This window comes from Myzus persicae, unplaced genomic scaffold (assembly GCF_001856785.1).
Source record: "Myzus persicae strain clone G006 unplaced genomic scaffold, MPER_G0061.0, whole genome shotgun sequence".
Lineage (NCBI taxonomy): Eukaryota > Metazoa > Arthropoda > Insecta > Hemiptera > Aphididae > Myzus > Myzus persicae.
Window position 1 is genome coordinate 11,762 of NW_019100528.1, and position 22,832 is coordinate 34,593.

Consider the following 22,832-nt stretch of genomic DNA (forward strand, 5'->3'; position numbering starts at 1 on the left):
CCTCACGAGAAGCTCCCATTCGCGATAGTGAGTAAAAAACAAAAATAAGAATACAGGTCTGTGTGACTGCAGTATAGGTACCCAATTATATATATACATATTATATAAGCGTGTTTTTGGTCCTCCGCGCACACATGCCATCGCCGTCGCCGCCACCCGCCGCCACCCATCGCCACCCGTCGCCACTCGTCTCACGCGAGCTCGCCACCAAACAAAATACGAATCGACGACCAGTTTTCTCATCAGTCGACGTACGCACGGTCGTACGCACTTTTCCGCTGCCACAGTCCGCGCAGTCTACGACAGAACTGACCCGTAGCCGTTTGTACATTGTTTTTTACATCCGTCTCGCCGATATTAAGTCGAATCTTCTAAAACATCTATTCCAAGATGACCAGGCCCAAAGGTAAGTGATGTTGTGCGCGATCGTCGGTTTCTATAAACGTACATCACCATTATTATTATGTATATACATGCTGGTGACAGGCCGTGCCTAAAACGAAGTGGGTACCTACCTAAATATGTACAGGCGATTTCGTTCGAATGGTAGCTGATATATCAAGCCACGAGCGATTTCATTCCGACGAAAAGGTTGTCATAACTGACTTTTGTTCTAAATTTCAAAGTAATTATAATAATATTGTCATCTCGTTCCCGTGCTGGCCATGACTCATGATGATACGCATTACAAATATCATAACACTATTAGCAGTGACATAATTTTTTGCAATCGTTCTGGAGTTCAGAGTTTCAATAACCCGATTTATGTCAATATCGCAGTTTCTGAATTATACCTAGCCAATTCCCATGTACCTACCTAACTTACTTATAATAATTTATGATAATCTATACCTACTTATATTATAATTATTATTAAACTATGATATTATTTTGCGAATAAAGGTTCGGTCATGACTTGTGCTGCACCCAAAGAAGTTCACGCGAACAGTATTATTTCGATTATCACTATATCAATTGTTTATCGACACATTGCGCATTGTGTCTATGGTTAAATTACAATTTTTAATTATCGAGGTATTTGATATTTCACCATTCTTATTGACAGAAAGATATACATTATTTTATTTGTTTGTGATATTGATGTTTTCTCAATACCACCTTAAACAAAATAAAGCCGCATAATATACTATTTTTCATCTAATATTTAATTAATTTAATTACACAACGAAAAAGTACACAAATATATGAATTCTTCAGAAATTTGAAAGTCTGCCTATGCAAAATGTATTCTAAAGTATACCATAAATTATAAAAACCAACCAAATTTAAAGTATAAGCATTTATATGCGGTGTTTATAATAGTATAATCAAAGTATATAGGTATACTAGAATTAAAATATATTATTATACTTAATTAGGTAACTATTAAATAGGTATCTATATAATATCTTGTGCTTTGTGTTTAATATAGGATTTAGGTATAGGCACTGATATAGAACATGATCAATGATGCGTATTAATAACGATGTTCAATAAAAGTATTCATAGTTAATGTAACTACTAGATGCCTAATACTAATAGGAACTGCAGATTCATTAATGATTTGTTTTAATTTACGTGAGACCTGAAATTGCGATTAAAGTTTCAATAGAAGTTAACTTTTTAACTTATTTTTAAACACGAAAAATATTTTTGGATGTTTTCTTTAGGTAGGTACCATGTAGGCTTACTTAACCTATCTACGGTGTTGAATCCAGGTATAGGTACTTCAGGGGGCAAATGAATCCACTAGCTGACAATAATACAACTGTCCGCAATATGTATTTATTGTTGTAGTTGTTTTATTTATTGAATGTACAATGCTCGTTCGATTACATACAAATTATTTAATCGTGTTCATTGTTCAAGAAATTTTATCTTGTAGTTATTTATTATTTAAAATTTCTTAATTGTAACTTTTAATTACTACCTAATAAATAAGAATATAATTCATAATACTAAAATATAAGACTAAAAAAAAAATTCCCCATCCCACCGAGAAAAATTGTCTGGATTCAACCCTGCAACACTAACCTGGCTAAATGTACTTAAAATGTATATAAAGTATAATAAGATATATCGAATGAAATAGGTATTTTCTTATAGACAGTAAACATTTTATTTTAAAATTGAATTATTGCAAATGCTATTGTGATTTATTTGAGGTTGATTAAATTGTATGCTTATCAGTCCAATGTCTAAAATCCACATATCATAATTATTATAAATATAAAATGAATGTTTAGAAAATAAAAATAACTATTGTATTTTTATATTTTAAAAAATATCGAGTGTTTTCAGTTTACCCTTAACTTGTATTATTAAGATAATAATTGCTGATATTGGACAATGACATTATTGAAAAAATATTATTCTACATCAAACATGTTAATAATCAACTATTTTTGATATAAAAATATTATTTTTTTCTTAAGTTTATAGAGTTAAGTTTGTCAAAAATATTGATTTATATTAAGTTATGTACCTATGTGACTTTTAAATTTTAATGTATACCTACTACTTACTAGGTATTACCTACATTTAATTATATTATATACTTATATTATATTAATCGAACATCTATCTATATTAGGTATGTATCAGGTTAAACGCGACACGCAGTATCATATTTTGGTCACAATGCGATAGTTTATAAATAAAAATATTAAACCGTTTAAGGATTGTTGAGTTGACATAATTTATTGCAAATATTACCTAATAGTTTATATCTTTAGTATTTGAGTATGAAGTTACAACTTATATTTTAAATACATAAGTACTCTTTCGTTTCTTTATTGAAATATTTGAATATTTACCACTTTCAACTTGTCCCATATATAGGTAGTCTTGCAAGTTGCAACTCGTAATAATAACCTGGGTAGGTAGGTTAGACCTACCTACTTATTTAACGATAAACACTCTTTATCTCGAAAAGTATACAATTAATAAGTGTATTTTAAACAAATAGGTACAAATTTTGAATTAATTACAAAACAACTTTTTTGAATAAATATTTTATATATTTTTTTATGAGTTTATGAATTTAAATTATGTAAAAAAAATATTTTCCAATGTTAATACCTACTTTTTGTTAAAGAATCGGCTTGTATAAGTGTAACAAGTTTCAAATAAAAAAAAAAATGCAATTCATAAAAACGTACACCTACTAACATATTATATGCGAATTAGGTTAGGTACCTCGTCCGTGGTTATTGTTTTTCTTTAATAGTCATCGACCCAGACCTTGGAAGGTCATGTAATGATAGCCGCTAACGTGCCGCGTGAGCTATGTACTATTAAACGTTAACTATTGTAGTGTCCGACAATAATTGGACTGAAATGTATATGGGGCGGCCATAGTACAGAAGTAGTAACTTATTGTGCCCTATTTTTTCGCCTTTATCTGTAATAAACAATTTGTACAATAATTATTGTACAAATTATAACACATTCAATATATTTTACTAATTATGATTATAGATGCAGGTAAGGCTCGAGATAAAAGTCAGCCTCGTTACAACGTGCTAGACTTAGGTTATTAAATCTGTTTTTTACTGTATGTACTTTTCGATTTTTATTATTTAAGAGACTGAAGATGACTTGAGTCAAATGAGAAATGAGAAATGAGAAATTAGTGAATAAATTATTCAAATAACTTGACATTAGTTTGCTAATATTTATTGAGAGGGAAGGGTTGAGTGGTATGGCTAGTTTCTTTAAAGATGACTGGGCTGATGGTTAGAATGATTTTCAGTAAAGGTTGACTCGCTTTTATACATTATTTTGTTTTATCAAAATTAATATTATCACACAAATGTTATTTTTTGTATATACTAATAGTGTGATTTTTACACTTTTAACTCTTTGAAGACACCTACTGCAACCACCGTCGTTGACTGGGTGCTTCCAAGAGTATAAAGATAGCATCAAATGCCTGGTCCGAGGCTAGTGTAGCAATATGACATTATATGTGAGGCTCCATAGCCAGCAGAATAACCAAAGTTCTCTTGAGTATAATCGTAAACCAGGCAATTTGAAAATAGTGACATTTTTCTCGGGTAATGAGATTTTTCAACTTTTATTGTCATTACAGCAGCAAAATTACTAAAGCGAGGTTAATACTAAAAGATTTCTATAGTTTTTTTCAAGAAATTCACAACGTGGGTAGTGGATTATGTGCCAACGCTATGTATTATAATTATGAAAATCGAAAAATGCAAACGATGAGGCATATTTAAAAACAATCTTAATAATCTATAGATAATGATTTGTTTTAGGTGAATATTATTACAATATCACTTTCCCGATTTTTATATTTACTAAACTATACGGATGGTCCGTTTAACATAACACAATATTTAAAAAAAAAAAATGTTTTACAGAATTGTCTTTAAAGTCATTACAAGTAATTGAAAATTGGTTTTGCTTACAAATTCTCGTTTTTCCAGGCGCTTTAGAAAACTACTGGGAATTTTCAACTTTACCTCCTAAAACTACCAAGTTGATTCACTTTACCACCAGAAAAAGTTACTGAAGTTTAGAATCATAGAATATTTCCAACTAGAAAACATTTTTTCAGACAGAAAAAAACACATAATTGTAAAATCAATATATACATTCACCGCTCCTCTCGGAATTTATAATTTATGTTGTTTTTCCAAAAATTAAAAACTTAAAAAATAATAACGATAACGAAGAGTCAAAAATATAATTGCGTATATAAAATGCATTTTGTTATTAAAAAGAGGGTAACAATCAAAAACTAATAACGATATAAGCTATAGGCTTTTAAGAAAATGTTGTTTGTTAATGACTAAAAATTATGAAAACAGACATAATTTCAAAAACATGAATAGTTTATAAAATAATGAGTACCCTGCGTTAAATGGATCAGTTGATACATAATATGATTGAACATTTTATAACTGTGTGAATTTATAACCATATATATATTATATTCATGGATCATATTGCATCGTGTATATGCTGTATTATCTACCTGAGATTTTATCATCAAATTTCAATTGTCCTTGTAACTCGATTTAACAATTGCAACAGAAACATTAAATATGTATATTATGTATACAAATATATAAGATTATGAGAATATAATATATGTTTATTTAATATTTATACACATAGTATATACTATTATATTATACTTCGGTACAGGGTTTTATTTTTTTTATAACTATGTACTTAAGTTTTAAGTACATTAATAGTAATTAATATAACAACTCTCATTGCGTACGATCTCACTTATACTCTTACGTTTAAACGATGTAATAAGTATTAAACAAATTAGCAAAAGTCATTCATCATCGTATTGCATCAAAGTTAGAATTCTATTAAATCTTATAGTACCTGCAAAATACAAAAAAAATATTTCAAACCTGAGTATGTGACCTATTTTTTGTTTCCCTAACTTAGTGAAGAAATAGTTAACCGATTGAAAAGAATATGTCACATTCGGTAGTAGTAATTAATTTATAGATTAATATATATGTATATAATATATATATATGTATTAGGAATATTCCCAAGAACAAATCGAGCTGTGGCTCTGAATACTAAATTTTAAAAAATATTTGGAGATATTAAAAGTAACGAAGTTTGAGTAAAATAATGAGTTAAGTTAACTCGTTACTCGAAATTCCTTTATTTTCCAATAAGGAAAGTATGGCACTTTAAATTAACACTTCCTTAAAACAATAATAATGTGAATGATAGCCAATAAGTTATGCCTATCATAGGTAATAAAATAATAAAGTATGATGGAAACTGTACATAATACCCCCCCAACATCAGTATTCCATATCAAGTTCTCGTTTTTTGTTGGTTGTCATTTTCAGTACATTATGAGGTGAACTGATATTATAAGCAATACTCGACAATATTTCAGTTCTCCCTATGTTTATACTTTGTTTTATCATGAAGCTCACTTAATTTCAACAATTTCACTACAAATTAATAAAAAAAAAACTTGAAATAATGAGTTATTCCTTACCTATTCACTTCGTGTGCTTATTAAGCAGAAATTTGAGAGAAGCTTACTTACATTTAGCATAGTTTTCGTGGATAACTTTGTTCCCCATATCACCAAATATTTTGACGATAATACATTATTTTAAACTTACGTTAGGTTAGGTTAGGTTAGATTAGATTCTGAGACTATTCTGCTCAAACACAAAAATTCAAACCGAAAAACTAACATTTCTCGTTAAATAAAAATGTCGCCATGCTCGTATGCCTTCAATTTACTAAAATACATGTGTGCTGCTATTATAGTAGTCAATGTTTATAAGTGAAATTATGTTTTTCTGCAAAAAGGCGTTACTAATTGTCTGAGATTGTATGATATTTTAATGTATAGAACAATCACAATAAGATCAATCAAATTATGTTTTTAAAGTTCATTTCACTTTGTGTTATTTGCCTTAGAAAGCAATATGTACATTTTTATCAACAATAATATTATTAATATTAACGGTACCTATCTACATTTTTTAAAATTACTTATATAGCATAGTGAACTGTATTTCTAGTTATACCGGTTCCTTGTTTTTAAGATTATATTTAGTACTGTAGTACACTAGTACTGTAGCCGTACCTATCTAATGAACCCGATTTCAATATTTCTGATAAAATATCGCATTATAATATTACTGATAAAGTCTAAATTATAACTTGTACCTTATTTTATACTTACAGTAAGCACAAAAGTACAGGCGCACAACATAAAATATGACTGTTGCTCATTAATATTATCCAGAACACCAGCCTGAATCTGTTTGTTTTATAAGTCTAAAAAGTAAAAATGTAAAATTTCTATTGTGAACTTAAACCATTGATATAAATTTATACTACAATTCATATTAATATACGAGAAACACGGAATATGTATATATCACATAATATGTATTATCATCAATGTTCTAAGACGGGAAACGTATTTTTTTAACTTTAATAAACAAATTTCCGCTAAGCGTTGATCGAACGTGCTCTGTTCTCTGTTATTTACCTCGTTAGCTAAAATATATAATATCACTTGCCTTAACATGGTTTGCAATGGAAACGTTTACGCGTATCGGGATGATGAGGTCACTCGTGAGTCGCGTCTATAATAATATATTATATTATAGAGTAATACTAAGCTATATACTGTATAATATACGTGTCGCACGCTGACACGTTCCTAACACAATCTGTCGGGTGCGAGAATAAATAAGGAAGTTTTTCTATACGTTTATTACGTATAAAATCAACGCAGGACATTTTGTTTCAATTTTTTTTTTCCAACCAAACCGACCTAACACTAATGTTCGTTGTGTTAAACGCAGTAAGCATATATGTATGACGATTGCACAAAAACAAGTGCAGACACGTACTATAATCACCGCACGTATAGTCGTATGGATCAACGGTCGGTTGACGGTATGAGTGGGTGAAGACGTGGAGTTGTGTGTGTGTGTGTGTGTGTGTGTGTGTGTGTGAGTGTGTGATATATTTCCATAATACGCAAGAATGATACGAGTATGTAATATATAATCCATATAGATATACATAGTAAGTAGATATATTATATTACTCACACCAGTTTATATTAAATTATATGGTATTTCTTTGGTCGTATGGTTGATGCTGAATCGCATTATAATACGAAATACAATAATAATAAATAAAAATCATACTTTTTCGGCAACACTACGTGTATAATTTCGTCGAAAATCAGCCTTTGTATATTATATGTTAATCAGATTAACGTAGGTTTTCCGATTCCGGTTATACGATATGAATTCAACCCTTTATAATATAATATAATGTAATATTAATAAATAATTGTTATTAATTATTTACTCAACATTTGATATAAACAAGAGTTACTGTATATTATGATACCGGATCGCACTATCGCAGTATCGTGAGAATTAAAAATATAATATATTCGTGTGACCGTGAATTTTTTGTTTCCTCGATTTGTTAGTTACGATAAATAAAATAATAAATAACATAATATTCAAACCGTTACAGACTTAAAGATTTATAATAAATTTGAATTTAAATAGAGTACCTACATAACTTGTTGATCATATAAATGTACATATTATATAGGTAGTTAAAACTGACATTAAAAAAAATATATGAGAACCGCAAAAACGAATAAAATATGTAAATTATAATTTATAACTTAATTATAAATATTAATTATGAGGAGCAAATGGATAAAATCACATGCAAATTACGTTACGCAATTGATATTTTTGAGAAGAAAAAACTTCAGTTTATGAACAATATTATGATCGTATTATTTACAATACCTATATGTCAATATAACAAATAATTTCTATAATCATATTATAACACAAGTGACAAATCGTCTCGTTGACAAGAGAAGAACGTTTCAACACGCACAACCACAACGGTCGTCTCTGTCTTATGAACGTAAAACGTACTTATGAAATTTGGGTTTAGCAGAACCAATTTTGTGTTGCAATCGCCAGTGGCGGGGGACATTAATATTATAGTGATTTGATCTAAGAGTAAGAACATTTACTGAGTTTGTACTTCGGGACTTTTTACGATATTTTAATTTTCAAGCGATTCATGAATAGGTATGTAAAATATTACAATTTAGAAATGCTATTATAACTCGGAGGGCCAATTCGTTGTAATATTGAAGCCGCCATCAACACGAAACTGATTCTACCGAATAAAAATATTCTGTCGTAAGTTTATAAGACTGGAGAGACAACACACGTTGGTGTTGTACTTTTTCTTCTTATACCAAATTAGGTAGGTAGGTACTTATGAGACAAAATATCGCATATATACCGTATTATTATTGATAATTATACACTTCATATAAGAATCACTGATTATTATATAAGTGATGAGCACTTGGAAATTTAGGTACTATATTAATGCACATGCTTTATTGTTCATATATTCGTATGTTTGTATTTTGATGTGTAAATATGTTATACAATATATATACGACTATTGATGGCACGACAAAACCGATGAGTTTGTATCATCGTCGCTCGATCATCACAATATAGTATTACATTATTCACAGTGAGTTGTTATGTGTTATTTCTAAATGTTTGTCTTTGGTACGATCACGTACGATGTAGGTAATATAATATACAAACTATAATAATTTTGTCCTTGGCGTTGTCCACGAAACGACACCGGTGCCGTATACTGCTGCGGTATATTATGTTTGTTTTGGTCGTCTCCGCCGCGGAGTTGGGTACGATTTCTGCGTTCTTTTTATTGTTTCCACGGTCAACGCAGCTCGAAAGAATGACCATGCTGCATTAATTAATGATTACTGCGTTTATATATATGGTGATGTTGAAAAAGCTTTAGATCCACGGATACTCGGTTTCATGATAATAGTTTGATTTAGCCCAATTTCCAGTAAAATGCAATACATTGTTAGCCATTTAGCTTTATTATTATTTCAACACAGTGATCGTCGTAAAGCACACTTTGAAATTGTACTACGAAATACTCGACTCATAAACGTCGGATATTGAGCAAATAGTTTTTGTTCATTAATAATAATTGTTGTTTTGATGAGCGGTCCTACTTCCTACTATTTGGCTCTTCAAAGATTTCTTCAAAGAGATTCTTATTTAAACTTTATGTATTTAAAAACATGTTTTATTTATTAGTTTGGGTACAATCAAAGTATGAATTTATAACAGGTACCGATTATAATTTTCTATAGAAAAGTATTTTGCTAAAATAATAAAAGTAAAAATATGCTAAATGTTAAAAGCACTTATTTTAATTTATTTTTGAATTCTCCAAAAATACTATTTCAAAAAAAAAGTTAATTAATTAGTGGTTTTTTTTATAATAGTAGTTATTAAAACAGTCACTATAAGTCTGAATATGAAATATTTAAATATATAATTATAACCGTTAGGTTTTATTTTTATCTTACTCGTTTCATTGAAAATTCAAAACAACCTCGAGTAACCCAGCAACTCCAGTTAGTTCGATCATATACTGGCAAACTATCAATTTTATAATTGCACATAATATTATAATTTTATTATTTAAACGGTCCGATTAGTGAGATCCGTGATAATATAATCGGTGAAAAAATGTATTACTAATTGGTAAGAATTAACAACTATAATCGCACAATTAATTAATATCTTTTGCATTATAAAACCTATTAAAACACATTATATTGCCTATATCAGCCTTTCGTATTATCACGGTAGTTTACCTTGAACGCCATGACTTACAAGGATTAAGGAATACCTACCAATTTTAAATGTGTACCTACCTACGATGTTTTCATCGCATAGACACGTCTGATTACTATTATTATTAATATTACCTATTACCGTTTACTTTGTTTTTTTTGTTTATTATAGGTTTGAATTCTATCCAATGTCGACTGAAATATATGCGGTTTCTTTTTAATCTATTTCATTGATGTCTGATATATTTATTTGTACTATTAAAGCTGTACTCACTATTTTCGCCTTAAACTATTGATAAGTTTTTTTTGAAATTTTAACCGGAATATATTTAAAACTTAATTTGAGCACTAGTCAATTAATTCTAGTTACAAAAAAAAAAAAAAATGAAATTTCTGTTAAAACCACTTCTGTATTGTTCGGCACTAAGTGTCGTTATTTTCTAGATTTATCAAGTTGGTACCTAAACAAATAAACAATAAACATACACGATAAAGCCAAGTAATAAGTTCATAAGAATACATGAAAATTAATATTATTTCTTAAAGTTGATCTTAATTTGATTTACGTACGTGTATTTTTGTATCTTATTGTTGTGTAATAGATTTTTAAGACAATTTGTCACGTGCCACGTCCGTTAGTCTGAAAATGGAATACGAAATATGAATGAGTCTGTGATTACTACAATATTATAACTATAATAATTATGATTCTACCGAAACAATTGTAGAACGTAAGTAGGATTCTAGGTCTAGTCCTAGGCACGGTAACTATAACCAGAAGGCAGAAGATCTTTTCTACATAAAACCTCTGAAAAATAAAACTATTATAAATATTAACATAATTTCAATAGCCATTTGTAATAATTTAAAATACGCTGCACGTTAAAAAAAAATCCACGATCGAAAGGAATATGGAATTATATTACCTATGCTAATTCTGACGAAAATTGACCTCCTGAATAATCTATTAAGACAGGTTATGTAAAACGGTTGAATGAAATCCGCTCTTCGGCCTCGTCAAAACTATATAATAATATGACCGCGTTATAATACGGATCAAGTTTTAATGGATAAAGTCATAAAGATGAAGGAATAAATTACACTCGATTCAATATGACATACCTATTGGTATAAATGTATAATTATAGTATAATACACTAGCGATATTAAGAACTAATTAGTAATTGCTAATGATATAGATAATAATAATATTATGTTACGTCTATACAGTCAACAACAATATTGTAGTATTGTACATCGAGAGACTGCTTTAGTCTAGGTCAGGTCTAGGTCTTGGTCCCCACTATAAGATTTTGGAAAGGGCCAAATATTATTTTTGAAAATTATAGTTGCAGGCCATATGCAGTGAATAAATTTAAATTTACGCATAATATTGACCTAAAAATAAAAATGGTCTATACGTTGGGCGTATTTTCCCCCCTGGGTATTAAGATTCCCACTTCCTAGTTACATTTTGAATAATAATAGTTAAAGGTTATAAAAGTTTAAAAAAATGTTATTTTAATATAAGTATATATTTTATTTTATTAACTCAAGTGTAGACTGTTGGATTTTCGAATGTAAAATTCAATTTTAGTGCTGGCAGCACAACACATTTTTGTTAAATGTCCACACATTATGGACGGCTGGTTGGTAATGACTAATGAGAATTCCTAACCGTATATCTTTCGCAAATCACATCATTATTATTAGTTGATTTACATTTTTTGTGAAGCCTATATGTAATATAACCACCAATCACATATTATATTATGTGTGTACAAAAATTATGTGTTTAATACGTACCAAACGCATTTACCAACACAAAGACATATTATAAGCTATAATTATTGAAAACGAGACTTATCTCTGCACCAACGCCATATGGTATGCGACACTTCCTCACGCATTTGTTTCACTCCTGTAAGCCACTTCTTGTAACCACTTCGACCACTGCAGTTGGTATCTACATGGAACGAATGAACTTTGCTTCTCCGAGGATTCGTGTACAGTCATGCCTCGAAACGGAAACAGATCAGACTACATTATAATATTATATGCATTTATATACAGGGCGATTCACCGAGCATGCTTACACCCATCATTTGTCTTCAATAATGCATTATTATCATAGTTATTCGAAATCTGATTTCTGACGTTTTCAAATATAGGTACTTATTATAGTGACTACTCGCGCGCTTATTATTGAATCATCGTGTGTATTATGGTCCCCGTCTATATTTCGACCATATAATAATAACATAAGATCATCATACGAGTCAGTCAGCGTACACAGAATTTTATCATTCCATCGGCTAGTGAGACCGGTTATTACATTAGCTATATAATGTACCATGTACGTGTACAATATATGAACCTACTGCAAGTTTATGGGCAAAAAAAATTACACACGTTACCCCTTTTGCATGAAACCGCATTTTCGAACCGATCTCGACTCGTCGCACAATGTATTTAGGTAGGTATAAGTATTAAACAACAATTTCATTGGGGTCGATGATTATATTTTGTTTTGTAAAGCCGGGGACGCACAAAGTCTGGTTTTTGTTTTGTTTCTGTTCTTAAAAACAATTTATATTGTCCCGCCAGTGTTGGGACAAGTTGAGTTTATATGTTTTCTTTTTTTTTCTTGTCCATAATAGTTGTGTGTAATGTGTATATACTATTACATATAATATCAGCGCGATCTCCTCGGGATAAGTGAACGTGAACATGTCATGTTTTTTCATTCGAGTAGTATCTTACTGTATACGGTATATAATATACCTCTCATATTGTCTGACTGTCTGAGTATACTCCATATAAATCATATCAATTTTTGGCTCTACATTTAAAAATATACAATTGTAATAAATATTTATACTTACATGTCTATATATTATTATATTATAAACACATAGGGGCCCAGTATTCATATGTTTATGAAATTAAATAAAATAAAAAATAAAAAAATAAATACAACATTAATTTCGTGTCTCAGTATAAGTAGTAGACATTTAGTTTCATTAATCTCGATATCTAAGTGAATGATCATTCAGAACTTATAAGTTATATAAATCTAATTGCTCTAAAGCACAATATTTTGAATTATTAAAATCCAAAACTTTTCTTACACATTACTATACCATCATTGATACCATTGATGAACTTGAAATATGGTGACAAATCAATATATAATTATTAGTTTTTCTTTCAATTTGATTTAAATATTAAATTTAATAGCAACGTAGGTACTATTGATAACTTTTGTATTCAAAAATATAGTATTCAAGTTTGACAACAATTATCATTGGTCAGTGGTTACTGGCTGCCTGACGCACTGCATTGACTTAAATATTAATGTACAATGTACCGTATTGTGTTATTTCATCCGGTTTAATATCGTAATAATTATAATATACAAAGCTTGATTATACTTCTTTTTTTTGCACACATAGAATATTATTGAAATTATTTTATTAGATTGAATGATTAGTTGAATGCATTTTTAAAATTTGTTTAATTAAATTTGTTTATTTCAATGAAACATAGTTAAATTTAAGAGTCTTGGTTATGAGATATAATATATTATAAATTATAGTCTAGTAGGATATTCTGATAGGATGTGCTTGGCCAAAACCTGAAAGTACCATCACAACGGTCACCAATACCATTGTTACCTGATATTTATCTAATATAATATACATACCTAGGTATTATTTATTTTACATTTTTTTTGTTCTGGAATCCTAGTTTTATTTACATTCAACTAACACAATGGGAGTGCTAAAATATCATGATGGATGATGATTGATGAGCAATGTCATATAATGTATCACTACTCATACTCTCACTCTGTTTTTTATGCACAATAGTTTATGTACATTATAATACAAACACTAATAGTACTATAAGTACATTCATCAAGTATTAAATAATGTATTAGGTGTAGATGTATTTACCAATAAAAAAAGTAGGTAGGTACTTATACCTTTTGTCAATTCGAACTTATTGGACTTGATTAGGCAACGTGAAATCAATATTATTATTATTGGTTAAATATTTATTTTATAGTTTTAAAATTTACCATTTAGATTTTAGACACTGTGATTGCATAATATAAATATATGAACTCAGCGTGAACCAGCTGAGTACGTTATACGTAATGATTTTGTTGTAATATTTTTCATTATTATTGTTCACAGGATGCGAGGCTTTTTTATCGGATTTGGATAAATTGCCATGCATACAAATTGGAGACTTTAAACTCCGGTTAGAACTGGAAGACGAATTGTCACCAGAGTTATTGGAAGTGGCCGTCAAAGAACTCAGAGAAACGCCCGAGCAGCAAGAAAAATCGATTGCTGAACTGAAGGCATTACTTGAAAGTAAGCAAATTTTACACGTCCTCTAAAGGTACGTTTTCCCTCCAGCGTCTGGACGCGGCGTCAAGCGTCACTACCGGTCTGGACGTAGGTCGCGTCTAGACGCCGCGTCCGACGCAGCCATGCTGTTCTCGCGTCTGACGTTGCAGGGAAACCGTACCTTAAGACACTATTTTATAGGTTTGAAATAAAAATATAAATTAAAACTAAAGTCATACAACTTGTTCTGTTAACGTTTATTAGAACAATTATTATTGTGGTTTAGTTTTTCTTACACGACAATTACAATAATATTATGTAATAACCGTCACTCCAGACGTGCAGCTAATGTAAACGGACCACAAATATGTTTTTAGAGAGACACAGATTTCAGGGACATCCGTGGTTGTGGCATGTGTAGGAATAATTAAACAATTTATCAACGACACTTATATTATTGTATGATATCATTAAAAATAAACGTATGATATAACGTATAAGGTAGGGTAAACACAAATATGAAAAAAAAATGAACAATGCCATAGCTCATTAAAACCTAGATTTTAAATTTAATCCATTTTCTCACAGTCATCACACGTGGTATGTATTATTATGTCATACATAATAGTATAATTTATAATTATACTCATCGGCCATCATTAAGCCTTAGCATATATATCAGAATATCCGATGCGACATGAAATTTAACATGAAAACATTTTAGTCACTTTACTCGAATAGTTATAAATAGCATAATGACATTGAGGAGAGTGATAAATATTTTTACCCAATTTAAGTAGATATACGCAGAAATAATGCATACATTGGTATTACCTATTAGGTATTGCATAAGTACATATTTTAATAATATACTATTGGCAGTTAACAATTAACACACTTGTTGCTCACCTAATACTTACTGCGCTTATTAATTCGTTTAAAGTCCGCTACACAACTAAAAATTAGTATAGCAATACAATCCATATAGATATAATATTTTGTTCCACGAACCGCCTGCAGCGATAAAATGATGAAAACAACACGAGATAATAATAGGCGATTTTCTGTATTATGTCATTGCCATCGGTAATGTTTTTTTTTTTTATATTATGTTTTTTGTTCTTACACTGACCTATATTTGTATTTTATTGTATATACATCAACAGTTTCCTATTTATGCATATGTTACATTATTCAAATGAACAAAAATAAGCAGTGTATATGTTATTGTACATAAATATGGTAGGTATAGCTATAGGTGATTTGGCTATATTAATTGTCTACGTTTCCTACTTATATCTATTATTTGTTTCTGTTTCTTCGTTATTGATTTATATAGTATCAATTATATACAAGATTAACTAAATAACTCAGTCCCGCTCTTGAAAATTAAAAAAATGGTTCAATTATAATGAAATATAAATAGATAATGATTCAAATGCCTCAACGAAAAACTGATATGAAAAAAGTCATTATTAGGTATCCAATACGTATTATTTATGTCAATTTCTCAAGTGTTTCCAATTTAAATTTGTCGAATATAAATGCTAAGATGTATGATGTATCTATATGTATCTATATATATATATATACCCGTACACAGGGTGATTTTTTAGAATGCTCACCCCTATTACTCCTTTAATATTATATTTATTGACATACCTATTTTTATAGCGTTTTTGAGTATATACTTAAAGTCCATATTTTCGAATTCCTGATATTTGTTGCACCTACTATTTAATTAGTGGCCTGTGGCGATACAAACTTCTGTTTTTCAAATGAGAACTTTCTGTTTTGATGCAAATTATTTAGCAGATAATTTTCTTAAAAATTTTGATTATCAAAATCAAAATGCTAATGAATAGTTTCTGAGGTATTAAAATTTCTATGCTAAGGACGATAATGCTTAAAAATTGTTTTGAAAAATATTTACTATGTTATGTAGTAATAGATGTAATATTAATTCTACTTGGATCAGTTTTAAAAAAAATTTTATTGTTAGATCATCAATAGTAATTACTAACATTTTCGAATCACCTGAGCCCTCATCTCTACTTAACCTATTACCATATAGACATAGTACACACAATTAAATTACTCAAAAACTACTCGTTCAAACTTTTATTTAGATTATAAAATATAGATATGTTAAATTTTTCAAAAAAAATATCTGCTTAATAATTAAAAGTGAAAAAGGGGGGGTTTTTATTTGAAAAATAGAAGTTTGTATTGTCACAGGAGCATCCTTAAGTGGTACAAAAAATCCCAAGTATTTGTAAATATTGTCTTCAAATGTATTTAAAAATTCTAAAAATCAAAATTTCAATAAACGTATAATTTGAGCATACAAATAGTATGAGAATTCTTAAAAAATCACCCTAGTTATATGTAAATATATTATATACTATATATAATACGCCGTATCATCAGATTTTTCCAGGAGTCAAGCACCCTTCCTAGGTTCATCTCATTCTAATTTCTATGGCCATAAGTCATCATAACCATTCAATCAATCGAAGCGTCGAGCCCTTAATAATGTCTACTCAAACTCAATGTCAGTTATTTTTCCTGTGTATAAGTATCTATTAACTATTTCATTAAAATTATAGCTATCATACTATATAATATATATCAATATATCATATTATAAACATTAAACATGTAACTGCCGCGAGTCGTTAATATGTTTAAATGAAAATGTATTAAATGATAAATGTTGTGTAAAAAATATTATACAAAGGAACTATATTCACCTATACTTTCGCTTTAACTTGTTATTAGATTAATTAAAATAAAAAAATAAAATGCATGTAAATTTATTATAATATGGGATCCGGTTATAATACAAAACTAAAATATTACCAAAGATAAATTATTCATATTATATATCATAATGTAGCGTGATGATAATACAAAATATACTTCCATGTGCACATATCCTTAATCAATAATAAATTAAATTACCATACTATACTGAAATTTATATAATCTAAATTTATTTGTTTAAATTTGACATTGTTGAATAATTAAATATTTTAATGGCATTAATACCTAACTGAAATGGTTGGTTTTGCCAACCTAATACGCCTCATATGATTAATCAAGGATACTTAACTATATCCTATGTGTCTATACGTATAAGTATCATAGAAATTTATATTGTATACTTATTTAAAATATAATAGTTCTTAAAAAAAAAAAATAACATTCAATTTAGCTAAAATTGTAAATGAAGAAATACAATTGAAACCCAAATGGACATGTATTTTTTAAGAGTGAAACTTTGACAAAAATACAAAAGAATGAAGATTGAAAAGTCAACTAAAACAAATACGATATGATGTAGTGCGTAAAGACTATTTTTTTAGTTATGTTTAATTTTTTCCATCATTCAATTAAACTTACACTTATAAAAAAAAATGTGTTTAATAATGTTTTTTAAATATCTACCTACTTTAAAGAATAGAGAAAACAATAAAATATAAATTAACATCCATTTTTAGTTTCATTTAACGTCTAATTATGTAATTTAAATTTATAACTACATTTATTTTATAGATAATTAATTAATATAGCATTTTCTAATTACCTACATTATGTTTCATAAAAACCACAAGAAACAATATAGATTAAATATATACATCGGAGTAGGCACTATATCTAAAGACATGTGGAAATATTCACAGACGAAAAATCAAACAATGAAACTAAAACATTTAAAACCCCATTTCGCGTAATTTAAACTTATATTTCGCAAACATTTTATAAGCTATAAAATTGTTTTTAGTTAAAAGTACTTAATAGTGTACCCATATAGCCAAGTGATATTGGTTATTCAATTAGGTATTTATAAAATAAGTGTTATTGAAAGATTATATTCTGCTTCTTAGTTCTCGAGCTATAAATAAAAACTTTTTGTTAATATTGTTGTTATTATTATATTTTAGAGGACAATGATCTGAAAGTTCCCATAGACAACAGAGCGTGGCTTATTCGCTTTCTTCGTCCAACGAAATACTATCCGGAAAGCGCTTACAAGCTGGTAATTTATCGGTCACTGGAATCGATTATATAATGTTTTGTCAATTACAACAATTTGATATACGACTTAATTTCATCGACAGATCAAACAATACTATCAGTTCAAAGTGAAACACGCGAATATATACAATGGCCTTTCACCCAAGACTGAGAAAAACATATTCGATCACGATATACTACATGTTTTACCTAAACGTGACCAAGGCGGCCGCAGGATTTTAGTTATCGAATTAGGAAGTAAGTTACTTATTGTTAATAATATTCATCTTGTTGAATTAATTAATAAATAAATCATTAAATTTAATTATTAATCATTATAATTGATAACCAGGTACCCAAGGGAAGATTATAATTTAAAATTTTGTTAAGTACTCAAAACTAGTGACGATAAAATATATAACTCGGTGTAATGAATTTTGAAAGATTAAAAAACATTTTAACATTTTTTTTTTTTATTTTACTTTCTAAATACAGCGATAAATGTAAAGATTTTACAAGAATGAGCTTTTTGTGCCAATAAAAATATTTTTAAGAAGTACAAATTCTTCAATCTTAAACTTTGGGTTCTTCTATTTTTATCTAGTTGGTATTTTGGAGTAAATAATTCCCAGTATTTTTTTTTAAACTATTGCAACAACATTTTTGACACTCTCAAATTTGTTTTAATTCAATGCTATAGGTAATAGCAGACTTTCTAATTTTCACCAAATAATAAATATATTTATTTTATATTTTTCTAGACAGAAAATAATTTTAAAAACATTTTTATGAGTTTTTTTTTAGAGCAATATAAAAATATTTTTAATTTTAGAATTATCTTAGTTCTTTTTCAATAATTCTTTGTAAGCATTTACTTCCTGTCAAAAATCTTGCAAATATAATACAAGGTTTCTCGTGAGATTTGCTTATAAGTTATAACTATTCAAAAAACATCAAAAGTGCATAATATATTGGCAAATTTTTCTTCTTTAAATATCCTCAACAAAAATGGTGACGCACCATCTCTGCTCAGAATCATTTTTCGTGTATAATAATTTATCATTGTATTGTTTATCGTTGTAACACAACCATTACAATGATCTATTCAATGGCGGTTAACTCAAAATCTACTGAACAGCAAATCGAGTTCTCCATTTTTTAATTATTTTAAATTCGTATGAATAGATCTTAATACAATTTTTTACGAGTTAAACCTTAAGAAAAAAGTCACCACAACGTATCACTGTAAAGCATATATTTGAAACTTTTTATTGACCCGTACCTGTTTATTTGGTTTTCCAGAGAAATGGAAGCACAAGAAGTGCACGTTGGACGAGGTGTACAAGGGAGCTGTGATATTTCTCGAAGCTGCCATAATGGAACCAGCCACCCAAGTAGCTGGAGCTCAAGTAGTATTCGACATGGATGGTTTGTCGCTGCAACAGACTTGGCAGTTTAGCCCGCCGTTCGCAAAGCGGATTGTCGACTGGCTTCAAGTACGAATCTTGACATCTAAATTACGAGTGTCACCCAAGCAAACATACTATACTATACATAGGCTTGTTAAATCACATACAAATACAATAAAAAATAATAATTTACCATGATGAAAAATAACAATTACTTTTGCGAGGTATGGGTGTGCAAGAGCTGCAGGCTGTAGCTTTCGTAATGCAAAGATCATATTATGTGTTATTGGTATTGGGAAAGAATCAAAAAATAATTTAAACAGAGAATTTTGTACAAATTTATTTATAATTATATAATAATATAGTACATGTGTTACATATACATTATACATACACACACACACACACACACACAAATATATATATATAGCACAAATATAGTTCGATAATATTATTAATCAAGTTTGTGTTTGACTTATAAAGTCACGACGGTATAATGTTTGTATTTATAACGATATAATTACTTATTATGTATTATTAATTTATTAATTTAGAAAAATATGTGTATAACCTATATAAGTAATTTATAAGTAGACGGCATAAAAAAACCAATATGTTTTAAAATTGATTTGTAAGGAGAAACTACAAATATTAAAGTACACAATGATAATAATACATATAGGTAGTTATAAATTGTAAATTATAATCCATATCATAATCAGTAAGAACGTTTAGTAATATTATGTTCGAAAATTCTGATAACAGTATATACAATGTATAATTATATATTATACATATTTAAGCTTAATTATCGAATAATTATTTTACTATTTAAAAAGTCAGAATTGCATCAGAATTATTTCTTTTATGAAATATTTAGTGTTACCTATAATATTATTGTTATCTGTTCTATACAATTATTAGTTTTGAAAAAAAATGTTTAAAATTAAAAACTTACAAGTTTAGATGCGATATTATATCCGATTCGAATTGAATGGAACTAAAAGATTCAATGTACTTTCTAAATTGAAAGTTGCAACTCGTACAAAGGGTTATTTTGTCAAAATTTGATACAACGAATTACATACAAGTTTTGGTTTTTGAATTGTACACTTTTTTCGACAATAATAAATAATGACACTCATCGATGTCGTCCCCCTTATGAAATTATATTCAATTATTCAGCATACGTGCGTCGTGCGTGTTCATTCTATCCAAAAACATAGTTCACCTATTTGCTAAAAATAATATTACTGTCGTTTTCAGGACGCTGTTCCTGCGAGGGTTAAAGGAATCCACATCGTCAACCAACCGATTCTGTTCAACGTCGTCTTCAACTTCTTCAAACCATTCCTGAGGGAAAAACTGCGGTCGAGGGTGAGCTTCCACATTTTTAGTTTTTTTTTGGGGGGGGGGGGGGTTGGCGGAGAATAATTTTACTCTCAGGGATGAGTGTTTTCGGGTGCCATCATCCCTAAAAACTAATCTCTAAACTACTTATACTATAATAAATTAAAATAAAATATTATTAAATGGTTACAGATCGTCTTACACGGTACCGACCGGGAGTCTTTGCACAAACACCTATACCAACCATGTCTACCAGAATGCTACGGCGGCACGTTGGACGTACCTCGTGTTACTGGACCTCAGTGGCATGAACTACTGGTAACAGTAGAAAAAGAATTTGGCGGTACGTATACAATCACAAAATATAATATGCGTATTATACGGATATGGGTAGTTATTAATATTAGTACATATTATTAATAATTTAAAATACATTTACATAATAGAATACATATCATACGTGTAAAATATGAGGCAAGTTCGTTGGAGAAGATTATATTCCAAACTCTAGTGAACGATCGATATAATATAGTTTCTTCCCCACATCAAGGTCTGCATTTTTTTATCCCTCCGATATTAATATTAATTTAAAAAGTTCAAACCTATATAGTCAATTATTTATACAGCATACGACTTGCTCTTTTTATCCCACTGCAATAATTCTACCATTGATGTTTTGAAATGTTTGAGAAATTATATCTGTAGTGCAGTAAAGGCCGATTTCACATTTTGACGAAATTGAGTTTATATTTTGAATAATTTTTATAAAAAATGTGGGTACTTACCTATTTTTTGATATTAAATTTCCAATGAAATATTCTTTTTTTGCATTAGCTCTTGTTACACCAAGCCAGTAGATATCTAAAACGTACATAATTATATTATACACGTATGTCATAGTATCTATTGGTACATGTTTATTTATTTGGACTCAATTATTTAAGGTTTCTAATACAATAGACGACCCACATAACGTGATATTGACTTTCATAAATATTATTTTTCAGTTTTAAATAATTACGGTTATGGAAAATGATTCCAGCCAACGGCGTCCAGTAATATCGTCAAAGACAAAATGAAGCCTTCCACGAGTCTTCGATAATTTAAAAAACAAAAAAAAATATTTTATTATTTTGGTGTCTGTCGATCGTTTATATAGAAACCCCTTATTTTTATTCAATCAAACAAATAAATTATTTTAGTTTTAAGGTTATTTTTAGCCATGTCAATGATTTCCAACTTATTAGTACTTCTAATATAGTAAGTATACATATAGGTAACATTGTAGAAATGGAGTATGTTAAACAATGTACCTAATCGTATACCTTATTCTTAGGTGTATAAGTTATTTATTCTTTAATTATATTATTATATTTAATAAAGACAATTTTACTTTTTTATTATCCATTTACTTGTGATACCTATTATTTGTTATATTGAAATATCGAAGTTCACTCGATTTTGTAA

The 22,832-nt window shown here is 28.8% G+C and overlaps 1 protein-coding gene across 1 annotated transcript; it reads left to right on the top strand.

The window, feature by feature from the left end:
* Positions 1-225: 225 nt before the first annotated feature.
* LOC111030882 (alpha-tocopherol transfer protein-like) lies at positions 226-22,772 on the top strand. Its single transcript, XM_022310592.1, has 8 exons — positions 226-406; positions 14,428-14,610; positions 18,534-18,628; positions 18,711-18,864; positions 19,909-20,102; positions 21,282-21,392; positions 21,558-21,708; positions 22,373-22,772. The coding sequence occupies exons 1-8, from the start codon at positions 391-393 to the stop codon at positions 22,399-22,401; spliced, it is 933 nt and encodes a 310-aa protein (XP_022166284.1). The 5' UTR covers positions 226-390; the 3' UTR covers positions 22,402-22,772.
* Positions 22,773-22,832: the final 60 nt, after the last annotated feature.

Excerpts from the sequence above, each read along its gene's own strand:
- LOC111030882 (XM_022310592.1), top strand. Across the intron at positions 14,611-18,533 it reads ACTGAAGGCATTACTTGAAA|AGGACAATGATCTGAAAGTT; the intron begins GTAAGCAAATTT and ends ATTATATTTTAG. Across the intron at positions 18,865-19,908 it reads TTTAGTTATCGAATTAGGAA|AGAAATGGAAGCACAAGAAG; the intron begins GTAAGTTACTTA and ends TTGGTTTTCCAG.